We start from the raw sequence: 16,874 nt of genomic DNA on the forward strand, positions 1-16,874 counted from the left end.
ATCTATGTGTATATATGATATATCTATATATGATATATCTATATATATGATATGTATTATATATTAGTTATATCTATAAAGGAATATCAATATATATGTGGTGATGAGAGGTGTATACATTACCACATATATATCAGTATTCCTTTGTATATGTAATATATAATGTATATACTCCACACATACACTAATATTCTATATAATATTCCATTATATACACACACACAATGGAATATTACACAGCCATAAATAGAAGGAAATCCTGCCATTTAAAAAAAGATTTTATTTATTTATTTGACACTGAGAGAGATAGAAAGCACAAGCAGGCATAGAGGCAGGCAGAGAGAGAAAGAGAAGCAGGCTTCCCACTGACCAGAAAGCCTCACACAGGGCTCGATCCCAGGATCCTGAGATCATGACCTGAGCCAAAGGCAGATGCTTAGGTGACTGCGCCACCCAAGTACCCCAGATCCTGCTGTTTTTTACAACAGGGGTGGATCTTGAGGACATTAAGCTAAGTGAGAGCAGTTTCAAGCCCAGCTAGTGTCTTTATAACCATTATTCTGAATTCTAGTTCTGACATCTTACTTATGTTCTTACTGATAAGTGGACTCTTAAAAACAAAAAAACAAAACAAAACAAAAAACCCAGAACAAACATAGAGGTCCAGAGACCAGATTGGTGGTTGCCCGAGACAGGGGGATAAGGGTGGGAGACACACATGAAGGTGTCAAAAGTCATAAGCTTCGAGTTATAGAAATAATAAATCATGGGATATAACACAGGTGACTGTAATCAATAATACTGTGTTGTATATCTGAAAGCAGCTCAAAGTAGATCTTAAAAGCTCTCCTCGCAAGAAAAGAAATTTTTTTGTAACTATGTGTGGTGATGGGAGTGAACTAGACTCACCATGGTAAACATTTCATGGTACATACGAATATCTAGTCACTTTGTTGTACATCTGAAATATAATGTTATATGTCAACTATATCTCAATTAAAAAAAAAAAAAAAAACCCTAGCTGTTTAGACTCTAAATCCTCATGGGAAGAAATTAACATGAATTAGGTAGTAAAAGCAACCTCAGATGACTGAGGTCTTCCTGGTGAATTGTTTGATTGGGCAGGACCAAGGAGGGCTGGAGACTGTTAAGATGGTGGGACTAGAGTCAGAGGTCTGAATTAAGTCCAATGCCAATTCCTTTACAGAGAGATAAGAGCTCAGGCAATCATTTAGACTCTCCCAACCTCAGTTTCCCCTCTGTAGAGGCGATGTGATGTAGGGATTAAGATCACGGATTCTGGAGCCAGGCTACTGTAAGCTTGGGCAAGTTAACTGACCTCTCTGGGCCTCAGCTTGTTCATCTGTAAAAGGGGGGCACAAAAATAGTATCAGGTCTACATTCTCAGAGTTCTTAATTCAATGACTCCCACAAAGCACCTTTAATAGTGTCTGGCACACAGTGCTATAAATATGTTTGTCATTATAACACTACTAGAAAATCAAAGAGCTGCATTAAATGTTTGAATTTGGTTCCAGTGCCAGCATTATGGGATCCTGTAGGCTGAGACCATGGGTCTTTGCTTGATGTTTCAGGAAATGCTGAGTCCATGAGACAACCTAAGACAGAACACAGAAGTCCTAGATACTTTCCAAAATTTTGAGTGAAGCCAAGGGTACAGATGGGAGTGTGTGGGAGCCCAGGTAGGTTACAGTTGGACAAAGCATCTTTCTCGGTGAGCAGGGGAAGAGGGAAAGTTTTTGATGTTGTTTAGTATGATTAGGGATGTGGAGAAAGTTATAGAATGAAAGAGAAAATTCTGAGAAACAAGAGGCTTTGAAAAGCAGGTTAAGGAGTGTGTGTGTTGGGGGTGGGGCTTTGAGTTTGCCGGAGGAAGGTCTGTATGACAGATCTCCACCTCTGAGAGGTGGCTGGTGTGGTGGGGGCAGAGCAGGGAGGGTGGGTGGGTGCTGTCAGGCTGTGCAAATGCATTTCATAGGTACACCCTTCAAAGAAGCAATGGGTGTGGGGTAAAGGCACTTTGAATTTGGGAATGTCTTTTTAGCTTCTCAAACTCTCTATGGTTTCAGTTGGGTATTGAGAGGTGCCTACGTAAGTAAAAGTATGAGAATGTGGGGCTCATGCCCCTACACTGAGGGGAGTTATGGCACTAGGGGTATGCGCAGTGTCTAGGGGAGATGGAGTACCACAACCCATGGTGCCCTGGGGGTCCAGTATAGGCTGTGCATGCTGCCAGCCAGAGGGCTTCTGGCTGTAGAACAGGACAGGCCTCCAGTGGCCAGACCTCTTGCTCACCCTGATAGGGCTGGACTCTTCTCAGAGCTGGTTTCATTCCCTCAGCAGGGGCCCTGGCAACAGGGGGGACAGGTTGAACTACTTTTTACTCACCCTGAGTTGAAATCAAGTTGTAAAAGTAACCATGACCTTAGACAGGTTTCTCACTATCAGGCTCCATGATTCACCCTCCACATCCTTAGCAGTGTGAGTGGAATAGAATAGAATAGGTTTTCCTCTTTTATGAGTGATAAGGAATATGAGAGAGAGGGGCTCTCATCAAGCATAAGCATTAGGACATGTGGATGAAGGCTCTCCAGGGAGATGGGCGGAGTGGGTTCGACCAGAGGGGACCCACCTCTCTGGCTCCAGAAGCCTGCGGACATCTTTGCAGGACTATTGGGGGCGAGCCTGGAGGAGTCACTAGAGGACAGCAGACATTACATAAAAATCCTTGATCTCCATTCTCTACCAAGACAAGACATTTCCTTGACCCAAAGTAGAGCTTGGAGAGGTGAACTATGAAATTGACAACAAAGGGGGTCCTGAGGGTAATTTCATCTTTATGGAGCTATTTCTGTTCTCCAGGCACGGTGTTAAGTGCTTCATGAGCAGTAAATATCTCATACGGACCTTATCACCATCCTATGAGTTGGGTTCCGTTCTCAGCCTTATTTTACATGAGAAGAGAGAATTGTTCGAAGAAGTGATAAGGTTATGAAATGGAAGCGCTGAGATTTCAACCAAGATTCCGGGGTAAAGCCTGATTTTTTAATGATCACATGAGAGCCCGAACCTGATTAGTCCAGTCTACCCTAGTGATGCACAGCCTTGTGATATTACCCTTCCCCTCCAGCTCTGAAGCAGAAAGGAAAGGGTAAACGTGCAGTGTCCTGACAGATGCATCTTACAGAAAGAGTCACGGTCTCACCCTTGAAGCGTGTGTTCTAGGAGGAGTGGTATCGGCCACGATTTATAGCCTCATACATAGAACACGCTCATCCTGGTAAGTACGCAGCACTGGACCCATCTTCCCAGGCCCGGTACTTAGCATCACAGTGACACAGTTCCAATTCCCCTTCCCGTAGAGATGGCTGTCTTTGGGCGATGGCAGGCCAAGTAAGATTTCTGTATGATTTTCTCTTTGATTTTGCTCGCGGACCATTTCTAGCTCAGTGACTACAAAACAAATCAGTCACCAAGTAGAAATACAGTGGAATCCTAAATTTAGGCCTGGCAGACAGAAATACTCCAGTATTATTGAGAAATCTGGCTTCAAGGAAAACAGCACATACGCCAACTCTCGTGAGTAACCCATGATGTAGACGACTTACCGGGACGACAAAGTTCAGTCGCCCCAAATTCAGGCTCTGTCCATATTTACAAGGCAAATAGTTGTCATAATAGTTTTATCATTACCATTCAACTTTGAGGACAAAGAGAATTTCTAGCAATTCTAAGATTGTTTGTGGCTGGAGGACCATCCCAGGCTGTCGGGTTACTCAGTGAATTAGCAAAGAGCCAGTTAAGGGAGCAGAAGGAAGAAGTGGTAAGGCTAGAAAGGTGCCCTTGGAAGTGATTACATTACCTACAAGTGACCTCTGATGGCCAGGACTGATGGCTTACTGAGGGCACTAGTTGTAGGCTTGCAAAATGCTCATTGGGGATGTCCCTCCACTCATTCCAATATGCGGCTCCCTTCAAGCCCCTCCATCCTGTGCCCACGACCTCATCCTAGAGATTAGATGAAACTCCCTTTAACTTGAAGGTTACAGAGTAGCTTACATCGAACATTTTAATTTAGTTCGCCCCAAACCACTCTAAACTTGAACTTGGAGTACAGTCATCCATCAGAGCTTTCCTAATTAAATTGGCATAAATTAAGGCTTAATGTCAACATCAGAACTTGGTCACAGAAACCATAACACAGACGGTGCCAGGGGCTTCTCGTGTGCAGCCCACATGCTGTGACCTGCACAAAGGCGTTTCTGTTCGGTTACAAATCACTGGGTTCCTTAACAAAAGAAGGGCAAAGCTCGATGTGTCAGGTCTGAATAAAAGTGCCTCTCTGTGGACTCGTCATCCAGGGACCCCCGTAACCGTTCCGATGCTCCCAGGCGAGGAGGAAGAGGAAAGGAGTTTCACCCTAGGAATGCTGGTCCCGCGTGAGGTTTGCAGCGTTAATCAGCTTAACCAGAATCACACAGCTCTTGGGCAACAGGGCTGTGTTCCTGCTCTTTCTTGAAGCCAGGTGTGCAGACTTCTACCCCACCAGCGGAGGTCAAACAGGGTGGGGTGGGGGGGGGGTTACCAGCAGCATGGGTATCACCTGGAGGTCGTTCAAGATCAGAGTCTCAAAATCTGCCCAGACATTCAGGATCAGAAACTCTGGGGACAGAGCCGGATGTTCTGTGTTTGGATACATCCTCTGGCTGATGCCCATGTAGGCCAACGTCTCTGAACTACTGCACTTTATCATGAGGTCTCCTTAAATCAAGCTCTCAAGACCACTGAAGAAGAAACCAGTCTCATTTTGAAATCAAATAAAGGCGGTTAAAAGACATGGGGCTTCGGTGGGACATGGCGAGGGTTATCTGCCTACCGGTAAGAAAGAAGCAGAAGAGATGTATTTGATTGAGTACCATGAGGCATTTTGGCAGGAAAATGGGCTTTTTTCCTTGTCAAGAGATATCATTAAAAAAATAAGAAAAATATTAGGCCTCTGTTTTCCAAGAAAAATAACTAAAGCCAGGGTTATTTTATATTTTCATAATTTTGCTGGGTTATCTGTAATGCGGCTTACACATTTCCAGAACTTACCTACTGAAATGATGTTTAGGTTTCCTCAAAAAAATATAAACTATATTGCATCATCAGTAATATTATATCCATAGGCATGTAGCTGTTAAATCTGTGAGAGTTTATGCATTGATTTATGCATAAATTGATTTATGGGAGAGTTTATGCATTGATTTATGCAATATAAACTATATTGCGTCATCCGTAATATTTTATCCATAGGCACAGTCTGTTAAATCTGTGAGAGTTTATGCATTGACTTACTGCCCAACTCCAATTTTATGACTTAAAAAAATTCTTCACCTCCCTTTTTGTTTCCATTTCTCCTTACCTAGAACAGATTTCATTTGGTGGTTAGCTAGAATGCTGATCTATTATCCTTTAGGGTTCCGGAGTTTGCTGATTTATATGCATTTATGAGCCAGTGAATAATGCTTCCAGGTGAACCGCATTATTTCGGTTTTGCAAGAACTGACTCAGATTCCGACACCCAGTAACAGAAGGTCACACAAATCATCACATCAACACTAGACTTTATTACATTTGTTTGTAATTTATTTTGCTTATGGTTTAATGTCTTACAAGCAGAAGAATATTATTGACATCAAAGAAGTTGCAGCCGGACTTGATCTCAGCAGGCGTTCGTCCACTTCAAATACTGCAAACATTCTTTGTTGGCAAAACAATATTGTTTGAAAGTTTACCAGCATTAATTTAGAATTGGCTAATTACTAAAAAAAAAAAAAAGAGAGGCGTTCCATCATGGTGCTGGGCACTGACACCAAAATTTCTGTTGAGGACAACCTGACATTTATATCCCAAAACAAAAGTGCATCATAAAATTAATAAGTTAATGAACTAAAAGACACATAGCCTTTCTGGAAGATAAAAATGCTTAATTTACAAGCCACTCTGGAGTATAAGGAAAGAAACAAAATGAAGCTGTATAAATTCATTTTTGAAGGATTTTGAGACTCTCAGCTTATATTTTAATATTTTGTTCATATATAGCCAACAGTAAGAGAGAAAGCCAACCTACGGTCAGCCCCAAGTTCTGCAGGAGAAACATCAACCAGGGTCGCCGTGTTTGAACATGAGTCATTTCAGGAAGCTAAAAAAAGAATAAAAAACCAGAATAAGATCCAGATATACTCACTGCTGGGAAAAGTTTGGTGGGAAAACATGAGAGACTCTGTTATTCAGAACTTAATAACCTTTCAAATTCCCAAAACAGTTACAAAATGCTTGATACCTACTCTTGACCAAAACTTAAAAGTGTAAGATAAATTAAGTCATTCAGCTGTGGTTAGAAGGATCGTAGCATTGCCAGAAGTCTTAAAATGACATAGTTATCAGCCTAAAGCAAACCCAATCCTTCTTACTTTGGTTTTCTGAGAGTGCTTAAATGTGAAATAGATAATAAAGTATTATTTTTGACTCTTCTTCTAGGTTTATGAAGCCGCTAGATGTACTGGTTGTTACAAAGCACATATTTGTTTCCTTTCAAAGAGATCACCAAGGTCTTCCTGACCTTCAGAACAATAAAGACATCATGCCCTCAAGCTGTATTTTACTCTCAGAGAGGCAAGTGGCAGCTGTTTTTTTAGTGGAATGGCTTTAACACCACGTGGAAGAAAATGTTCTCATGAGAGTCTGGGGGAAAAGTAGCTCAATGTGTTCCTTTTTTTTTTTTTTTTTTTTAATCTCTTTATATTTATTTATTTTTAATTTTTTTTTCATTATGTTAGTCACCATACAGTATATCATTAGTTTTTGGTGTCGTGTTCCATGACTCATTTTTTTTTTAATTGAAGTGCACTTGACACACATTATTACCTTAGTTTTGAGTGTACAACATAGTGATTTCACATCTCTGTATGTTCTACTGTGCTCACCACAGATGTAGCGATGGTCTACCTTACAAGGTGAGAATACCAGTGACCATATTCCCTATGCTGTAGCTTTCATCCCTGCTATGTTTCTGTCCATATTCCTTTGAATCCCTCATTATGTAAAGGAGAGAATGACGTATCTCTTGCATGACGTAGTCATTTCCATTGGGAAACCGGCTTAAGTCAACGTCGAGGGAAAACCTCACTGGACCATGACATTATTGACATTTTGGGTTGGATAATTCTTTGTTAAGGGGGCTCTTATGTGGGTTAAAGGATGTTCAGCAGCATCCCTGGCTTCTACCTGATGGATGTCAGCTGTTACCTCTGACTCCAGTTGTGACAACCACAAAGGTCTCCAGATGTTGTCCCAAGTTCCCCAGGGGGTTAAAAAACAATCACCTCTGTTTGAGAACTACCAGGGTATTTACAGCAAGAAAAAGGTTTAAAACTTACAAGTTTAAAACTTGTAAAATATGCAAGGGTCTTAGATGTATGGCAATAAAAAGTTGATGTATTCTTTTTCTAGGTAGACTTGTTTTTTTTAATACCTGTCCAAGAGCGTCCTGAATGTTCTCTTTGGGTATGCTTGAGATGGTTGTTTCTCCCTTTTAATTAGAGAAATTGACAGGATGAGGATGAGGGTTATTGTGATCTGCTATCTCACACCCTCACAATGAGCAGTGGACCAAAAGGTTAAGTAGGATCCAGAAATGCTGTCCTGGGTGGATGACCTTAAACAGATTATGTGTCCTTTTGGTCTTTTTCTGCCATGTATAAACATAAGCTTACCCATACTACTTTACAGTAAAAAGTATGTATGTATGGTTCATTATCTATTATAAATTTAAAATGACATTTTGAAAATCCATAAAGCATTCCCAAAGGGCTGGCAATTGATGGTTCTCTTGAGGGATTAACAAGATACATGCACTGGAGGTTCCAAGACAGCTGATTCTCAGGAGTTTGTAAGCACTTTCCAAGTGTTTACTTCAAAGCCAGACAACATAGGTGACCAGTTTCCTTCTATCTCGATCATTTGTCTCTCAGACCATCTGTGAGACATAATTATGCCATCTCTGGTCACAAAAAGGCTCAAACTTTGATTAACCTTATTTCCAAATATACTAAGACATTGTGTAATTCCTTCTCCTTGTTTTTCAAGAAGGTAATTAATATTCATCCTCAAGATGTGGATGAATTAACAACTTGTCTTATGTCTACTACGTCTGGTGCCATCTGACTGTTGTTCCTCTCTGATGAAGTAGAGGTAATTTCTAGAAAGATTTTTTTTGGCAAATACTCCTATAATATGAATAATTGAATGAACCATCATGGTTTTTTTTTTTAGTATATTGTTGAGAAAATACTTCAGCCAAGATACAAAGCATGCTGGTGAAAACAGTTCTAGTTCCAAACATAGAACTTGAGATGCATTTTCAAATCACCTATGTCTTAACCTACATTTTAGAAAGCTCATTTTTGAAGTTCCATTTTTGCTGCAAACATCTACTCAGGGTCTTTGGTTGGAAAGATGTAGGTCTTAATCAGCTAGATTTAATAGCCAAAATGTTTAAGGTACAAAACTGCAGAGATTAAATTGGCGTCTTGGGACTTCCTTCATAATCTCCATCAGTTTCTGTCCCAACTAAATCCCAAAATGCCACAATTTTTAAAAATAATTTTTGGACCTATTGTTTTTCAAACCAGCCTAAGTTTATAGACCAGCTACTGGCTTATAGTGTGTGACACACAATAAAATTGAATAAATGTGTTGAGAAGAGTTTCCAGGCTCTGTCATTGTCTCCACCCCCAGTAAGAAAACCAAGAATCCTTGACTCTGAGTACATAAATGGCATTATCCACAAGAAAACACCATGAGGATTTTTACAGCTCCAGGAGCCACTAGTCACATGAATGCAATATCTTCTGGAAAGTTTTGCATCAGGGTCCCTGCTTTTTACTTTTTAATCAAAATGGCTGCCTCTACGAACTTGCCATCCATGTAGATGGGACTTCTAGGAGCTCATCTTTTCCTTGAACTCCTTCAGGATGCTCTGGCTGAAGGTTGTATGTGGCACTTACTTTCATTGACATCCATTTTGTCTTGCCCTATCTTAAATCCTGCACCCTCATTTCCTACTAAATTATTAAACTCCTTTTATTTAGGAGGAAATAATGGCTCAAGGAGGATAATAACTTGAATGAGGACAAGAAGCCAGCTCATCTCGTTACTGTAGAGGACCGCAGGAATGCAGAAAACACCGACTCCATCTTTGGCGCTCCATTGTGTTCATGTTTGTTCAGTGAGCTCTCTTAGGGCTATATGTTCTGGCCCTCTTGGAGATTAATATACATGCCCTAGACATGCCCACTGAGGCTGAGATTGGGGGAAGCTTGTTTTGGTTTCCCATGATTCTGTTAGAGATAACATAGTCTTTCTCCCTCCTGATGCACAGGTGATGCCCAAGATCTAATTAAAGCTTAGGTGTCAGTTAGGGGCATGCAAGCCCTTGGAAGTGCATGTGAACACTTTGATCTCATGACAATGAACTTCTGTGTTTTCCCTCTATATAACTGGTGTACTAAGGTCTACATTAAGGTCTGGATTTTGCAAAGAATAACTATGCTGCTGCCATGTATCACTGCCTGCCCACCCCCGCCCCCATCAGTAAATTATCCTGAATAAAATTCTGTGTAAACTATATGGAGTGGTCTGCTTCATTTTCTGCTCTCACCATGCTTTCTCGATTTGGGGGATACTTTACTGTCCCTCTTCCACCTTCTAAAGAACTATAAAGACCAGCTCTCTGCCTGAAATTCATCTCTATTATGACCAACACGTTTCCACCTAATTAGAAAAAAGTGGAAATATCAAAGCTAACAATGTTCAAATAGACATAAAAGTCACTGCATGTAATGAAAGCATAATGAAAATATATTCTGCAACATATAGATATCATGCTGCTTTTGTTATAAAAAGACATCATGCTATTGATTCTGTTTTTAAGGCAAACAATGTGTACTTGAAAAAGCTATTTAAAAAAAGACTAGCTTTGTGAGCCTATAAAAACGGACAAACGATAAAAATCAGCATTTCAAAAAAAAAGTTTAGGGAGAGTCTCATTCTGACATGGATCATCTTAATTTGGGTGGTCTATCTGAACTTCTCATGTCTGTACACAAATGGGCTTGGTAAGAAAATCCAGCTAAGCCTGCTTTTGAGACAATACTTGGCTCTTTTTTTGAATGATTATGGATGAACATATAAATCATAATATCTCTTGGATATACACCAAAATACCAGAGAGTCTTACAAAAAGTCTTTCCAAAAGATACAAATGTAAAATGCCAAATCTCAACCATGTCTGATTACAGCATTTCACTTCCTTTGAATCTACCCACATTCTTTTTATCATTTCAGTAAGTAAATTTTGAAGGAAAATAAAGATCCATATGAACTAATTTTCAAGCGTATATAGTTTGTTTTTTTTTTCTTAAAGAAATTCCAGATGTCAGTTTTATTGCCCCCATTTTTCCCCTGGATTTCAAGAGAGGAAAACCTCCTTTACCTCCTGGGCAATTAAATTATTTTATTGAACAATTTTATAGACCTTGATTTATACCCTAAGACTAGAGGGGGGTGAAATGATGGATAGAGTATGTTAACTGAAGAAAAAGGTCAGGAAAAAAGAGAACTGTTAGCAAAACACCTTTGCCAGAGATAGAGCCAAGAGATATATATTTTTTATATTTCTGCCAGAAACTTGGAAGCCTTGAGGTAGAAAATAATTTTCTTTTTTACCTGCAATGTTTAGCAAGTTCCCCAACTCAAGTCAGTGGATGCCTAAACATGGCAGTCAAGGAATTATAATTTTCTGGCAGAAAAAAAAAAAAAGAAGAAAGAAAGAATGAGAGGGGGGAAAAAAAGAGAAAAAAAAAAAGAAAATCTTTAACTAAAAGATAGTCCTTTATCATGCCATTGTTTTAATCTGAATCAGACACAGGAGAGAAATTCCCTGAGACGCACCAAGTCTACGCAGAGACTAACTTGTCTGCAGATGTAGGTATTATAGCCAACCGGTAATTAGAATTTCTGAAATTTTAGAAAGTGATATTAAGTAAATAACTTATATTCGAGGCAGTTCCCATAACTGTATTCATAGTCAGGCTGAAGTTTTAAAAGCAATGCTCATGGAGAGTGTTAGAACCCATCAGGAAAGAAACTGGATAAATTCTAATGTCTTGTGCTATGCAATTAATTATATACTAGTGAAGACATCTCAAAGGAGGATGATCTATAAAACATTCTCTAGAACTTGGGTTTTTGGTTTCTCCTTACACATCTAAGCTTCAGAATCTTGCCATGCAAAGCCTTCTCTGTCTACTTCCATCTGTAATCTGAAACTGGATTCTTGTTGGTGTTAAAGATCTCTCATAAATGTACATACTGACAAAGTTCTGTATCTGATGCTTCTTATAAACACTAAAAACAAACAAACAAACCCTAAGTCCTTTCACCATGAAAAATTTACAATTTAAATATAAATATTCAACATTCACTTGCTGAAGACATTCGATAGATGTCTCTGTTGCAGGTAAGATTATCATTCATATATTTTTCCTCTCTCAGGAATGCATAGTTTTTGGCATTATCAACTTTCAAGAGAAATGATTTGCTCCTCCATTCGTGAAGCTCCCTTGATAACTGACTTATACCATCTTCTTTTCAGAAGATTCCTAAAATCCTTTGTGCACACTGAGTTATGTATCCATTTGCATTTGCTAAGAGGAGCCATTCTTGTTCCTAGAAATATGATGAGAGAAAATCTCAGAAACTTATTTTGTAGGCTGTCCTAGTAAAGCTTAATCTCTCTAGGGGCACAAATTCTCAGATGTGGGTCTTCTCTTACTGTCACATCTGTAATGAGTTTAATTGTGTCCTTGCAGAAGACCCACATCTGAGAATAAGATGGAAATTTGTTAGTGAAAGTCATGATTTGGCTTGCAAATCTGCAACTATCTGTTTGCATATGCAAACTATACACTTAAAAATTTAATAACAAAACTTCTGGTTTCTGGTATGTCATAGAAGATTAAAAGTCATCAATTCACCCAGCAACAAGTAAAAAAGATGAAGAAACTGAAAAATCAACAACTCTCCTCAGATATGACAGAAAAGCGAGATCAAATGGCTGCCCCAAACATTGGAGAGAAAGAAGAGTGTATATAGAGAATCTAGTTTACCTGAGCAGAAATCTATAACCAGAAACCAGTGCCAGGGCAGAGAAATAAACTGTAATGGACAAATTACTAGATTCAGTGTAGATAAGCCTAAAAGTAAAAAAATCTAGGGGGACCCAACCTTAAATCTTAATCCTCACTTCTGTGGAATTTTTCTGCCAAGAGCTCTACTGAATTCTCATAGGGAGTATTGGGAGGAAAATCCCTTCATGCTTTTATCAAGAGGAAGATAAAGGAGCTATTTTGAAATATGCCAGAGAATTCTGATCTTAACAAGGACTTCTCTTAAGAGAAACTATTTTATCAGAGCCTAACCTTTTGGGGTTTTATTAGAGTTTTATTATCCTACCTGCTAAAGAGAAATGCTCAATTTCACCCCCCCCCCCCCTTGCCATTCTCTTCCATCTAAAGATGGAGGAGACAAGAAGTTCACCATCTGGGAGCACCAGCTCACCACAATACCAAGACCTAATCAAAGACCTATATAATGCTTCCCCTCACCCCATACCTTACTCCAGTATTAATAAAGGACTATTTGCCACAGTTCCTTTTACCCAGAACATTATGTCTTCCTTTCAACAAAAGTAACACGAATTACATGAAAACCAAAAAACACAATTTGAAGACACTGAACAACCATCAGAACCAGAGTCAGATACAGCAGGAAAGTTGGCATTATCAGGCCAGGAGCTTAAAAAGACAAAACAAAACAAGATTATGATATAGTAAAGGCTTTAATGGGAAAAGGAGACAACATAAACAATCAAAAATAATATTAACAGAGAGATGGAAATTCTAAGAAAGAATAAAGAAGAGATGTCAGAGATAAAAGGTGCTGCAAGAAAAATGAAGAATAAAGGGCTCGTTGGTAGATTGCACATGGCTGAGGAAAAACTCTGAGTCTGAAGATATGACAGTAGAAACTTCTAAAATTGAAAACCAGAGAGAAGAAAGACTAAAAACAAAAACAAAAACAAAACAAACCAACAACAACCCTCAAAATACAATACCCAGGGATACCTGGTGGCTCAGTCAATTGAGTGGCTGCCTTCCACTCAGGTCATGATTCCCAGAGTCCTGGGATCGAGTCCCACATTGGGCTCCTTGCTCAGCAGGGATCCTGCTTCTCTCTCTACCTCTGCCTGTTTGTACACACACACTCTCTCTCTTTCTGACAAATAAATAAATAAAATATTTAAAAACAACCAAACAAACAACCCCCACAATATTATAAGGTACTTCTATTACCCATGAAGTAGTGTTGAGAGTGGAACTGGATTACTTGTAAATGTATAAATAAATAAATGTAACCACTTAAAATACTAGAAAATAAATATAATTAATGTGATAATAAGTGAGTCAAAATGGAATTGTATAAAATGTTCAGCTAAAATCACAAGGCAGAAAAAGTGTTGAAGACAAAAGTAGAAACAAAGAATAATAGGTAACAATTAGAAAACAGTAAAGAATACGGTAGCTATTAATCCAACTATACCAATAATCACTCTAAATGCCAGTGGGATAAATACACTGAAAAAAGACCAGGGATTTTCAGAATGAATCAAAAATAAGACCCAACCATATGCTGTCTACAAGAAGTCCACTTTAAATATACAGATTAAAAAGTAAAGGGATGCAAGATATATCACATTACACTAACTAAAAGAAAGCAAAATACCTATGTTAATTTCAAACAGAGCAGACTTCAGAGCAAAGAATGGTGTCAAGTATAAAGATGGCCATTAGATAAAGAAAAAAGACTCAATACTCCAAAAAGACCAATCCTTATTATGTGTGTACCTAACAACAGGGTATTAAAATATGTGAAACAAAATGGACAGAACAGCAAAGAGAAAGAGAAGGATCCACTGTTCAATTGGAGACTTTAACACCACTCTCTCAGAAATGGGCAGATCCAGCAGGAGAAAATCGTTAAGATCACAGTTGAACTAAAGATCACCAATCCACTGGATATTATTGACATCTGTAAACTACTTCATCCAATGACAGAAGAATACATATGTTTTTGCAAGCTCACATGGAATATTCACCAAGATAGTTCACATTCTCAGCCATTAAACACATCATAATAAATTTTAAAGAATAGAAATCATACAATGTCTACTTCAGCTAACAATGGAATTAAACAAGAAATCAGTGACAGAAAACTAGCTGAATAATCCCCAAATGCATGGAAATTAAATAACATAATTCTAAATAACACAAAGGTCAATAAAGAAATCTCAAGAAAAATTTTAAAGTATTTGAACTAAAAGAAAAAAGAAATACAAGTTATCAAAATTTGTGGGGCTCAGAGCAAAAGAAGTGTGTAAAGCAAAATTGTAGCATTGAATGCATAGATTAGAAAAGAGCAAAAATCTAAAATCAATCATGCAGACTTCTAATTTAGGACACTAGAAGAATAGCAAGTTAAATCCAAAGTAAGGGGGAAAAAAAGCAAATAACAACATTAGCGTAGATATCAATAAAATTGAGAATAGGAAATGAGTAGAGAAAATCAGCAAAACCAAAAGTTGGTTCTGTGAAAAGGTCAATAAAATCAGTAAGCCTCTACACATGCTAAGGAAAAAAGAAAGAAAGAAAGAAAGAAAGAAAGAAAGAAAGAAAGAAAGAAAGAAAGAAAGAAAGAAAGAAAGAAAACACACATTGCTAATATCAGAAATCAAAGAGATATCACTACAAATACCAAGGGTAATAAAAGCATAATAAAGGAATGTTATGAATACCTCAATATCCACAAGTTTGATCATCTAGAGGAAATACACCAATTCCTTGAAAAACACAGCTGCCAAAACTTACACAAAAAGAAATACACAATTCGAATAGGCCTGTATCTATTTTAAAAATTGAATCAATAATTAATAATATTCCAAAAGGTTATTCACCAGTGAATTCAACCAAACATTTAAGGAAGAAATCATACCAATTCTCTACAACCTTTTCTGGAAGATAGAAGCAGAGGGAATACTTCCCAACACATTCTATGAGATTAGCAATATCTTAATATGGAAACTAATGACATCACATAACAACTATAGGGCAATACTTCTTAAGAACAGAGATGCAAAACTTCTCAACAAAATATTAGAAGATTGAACCCAACAATATATAAGAAGAATTATACACCACAATCAAGTGGGATTTATTCAATTATACAAGGTTGGTTCAACATTCCACGATCAATTACTGTGATCTACATTGCAACATCAACAGGTTAAGAAGGTATCAATAGATGCATTAAAAGCATTGGCAAAATTGAACATCTATTCATGATAAAAACTCCCAGCAAATTAGGAAAAGAGAGGAACCTCCTCAAAATCATAATGAATATCTAAAAAAAAAAAAAAAACAAAAAACCCTACAGGTAACATCATGCAGAAAATTTACTGCTAAGATCAGAGACAAAGTAAGAGCATTCCCTCCTACCCCCCCCTTTTTTTTTTTTTAACATCAGATTGGGATTCCCAGTGAGTGCAATAAGAGAATAAAAGCAAAGAAAAGAATACCCCCAAAATGCCATCTAGGTATAAAATCCAAAAGAATCATTAAAAAAAAAAACCCTCCTAGAATAAGTGCATATTGCAAGGTTGCATGATACAAAGTTACTATACAAAAGTCAATTCTTACATATGAAGAAAATGAACAAGTGGAATTTGAATTAAAAACTCAATACCATTTATATTAGTACCAAAAATAGTGCGATACCTATGTATAAATCTATATGAGGAAAAGTATAAAATTCTAGTAAAAGACATCAAGGACAAACTAAATAAATCTAGAGATATCCCATGTCCCTGGGCAGGAAAACTCAATATTGTCAAGATGTCAGTTCTTAACTATAGATTCAACACAATCCCATTCAAAATCTCAGCAAACTATTGCATGGATATTGACAAACTGATTCCAGAATTTATATGAAGAGGCAAGAGACCCAGAATGGCCACCATAATATTCAAGAAGAATGAAGTTGGAGAGTTGTCACTACCCATCTTCAGACTTACTATAAAAACTATCACAACAGTGTGGAACTGGTGAAAGAATAGAAAAACAGATCAATGGAAGAGAATAAAGAGGCCAGAAATAGAACCACATAAATATAGTCAACGAGTCTTTGACAAAGGAGCAAAAATAATAAAATGGAACAAATATAGTCTTGTGAACAAATGGTGTTAGAATTATCAGACAGCCACACGTGAAAAAATAAAAAACTCTATAATGACTCTGTATGCAGAACTTCCACCCTTGACAAAAATTAAGTCAAAATGACTTATAGGTCTAAATGGAAAACACAAAACCATGAAACTCCTAGAAGATAACAAAGGAGAAAACATAGGTGACCTTGGGTAGAGTGATGCCTTCTTAAATATTATACCAGAGACATGATTCATGAAAGAAATAATTGATAAGTTGATTTCATTAAAATTAAATTTTCTTCTCTGTGAAAGACAATGTCAAGAAAATGAAAAGATAAACCAGAGACTGGAAACACTTTTTTGCAGAAGACACATCTGATAAAAGACTACTATCCAAAACATACAAAGAACTCTTAAAACACATAAATAAGAAACAACCCGGTTTTTTATAAAAATGATTAAAAGACCTGAATAGACAGACACTTCCCCA

General features: G+C 37.8%; 1 protein-coding gene across 4 annotated transcripts in view; it reads right to left on the reverse strand.

Moving 5' to 3' along the window:
- Window positions 1–5,622: 5,622 nt before the first annotated feature.
- Window positions 5,623–16,874, reverse strand: part of SLC39A12 (solute carrier family 39 member 12) — an 80,194-nt gene continuing 68,942 nt past the window's right edge. For 2 of the 4 annotated variants that reach the window (XM_059184012.1, XM_059184013.1), the window contains one exon: window positions 5,623–6,205. In XM_059184012.1, the coding sequence (XP_059039995.1) occupies window positions 6,077–6,205 (129 nt within the window). In that variant the 3' untranslated portion in view covers window positions 5,623–6,076. The remainder of the gene's footprint in view (window positions 6,206–16,874) is intronic. The other 2 variants (XM_059184016.1, XM_059184017.1) reach the window with 2 other exon arrangements.

Source organism: Mustela lutreola, chromosome 8 (assembly GCF_030435805.1).
Source record: "Mustela lutreola isolate mMusLut2 chromosome 8, mMusLut2.pri, whole genome shotgun sequence".
NCBI classification, from domain to species: Eukaryota; Metazoa; Chordata; class Mammalia; order Carnivora; family Mustelidae; genus Mustela; species Mustela lutreola.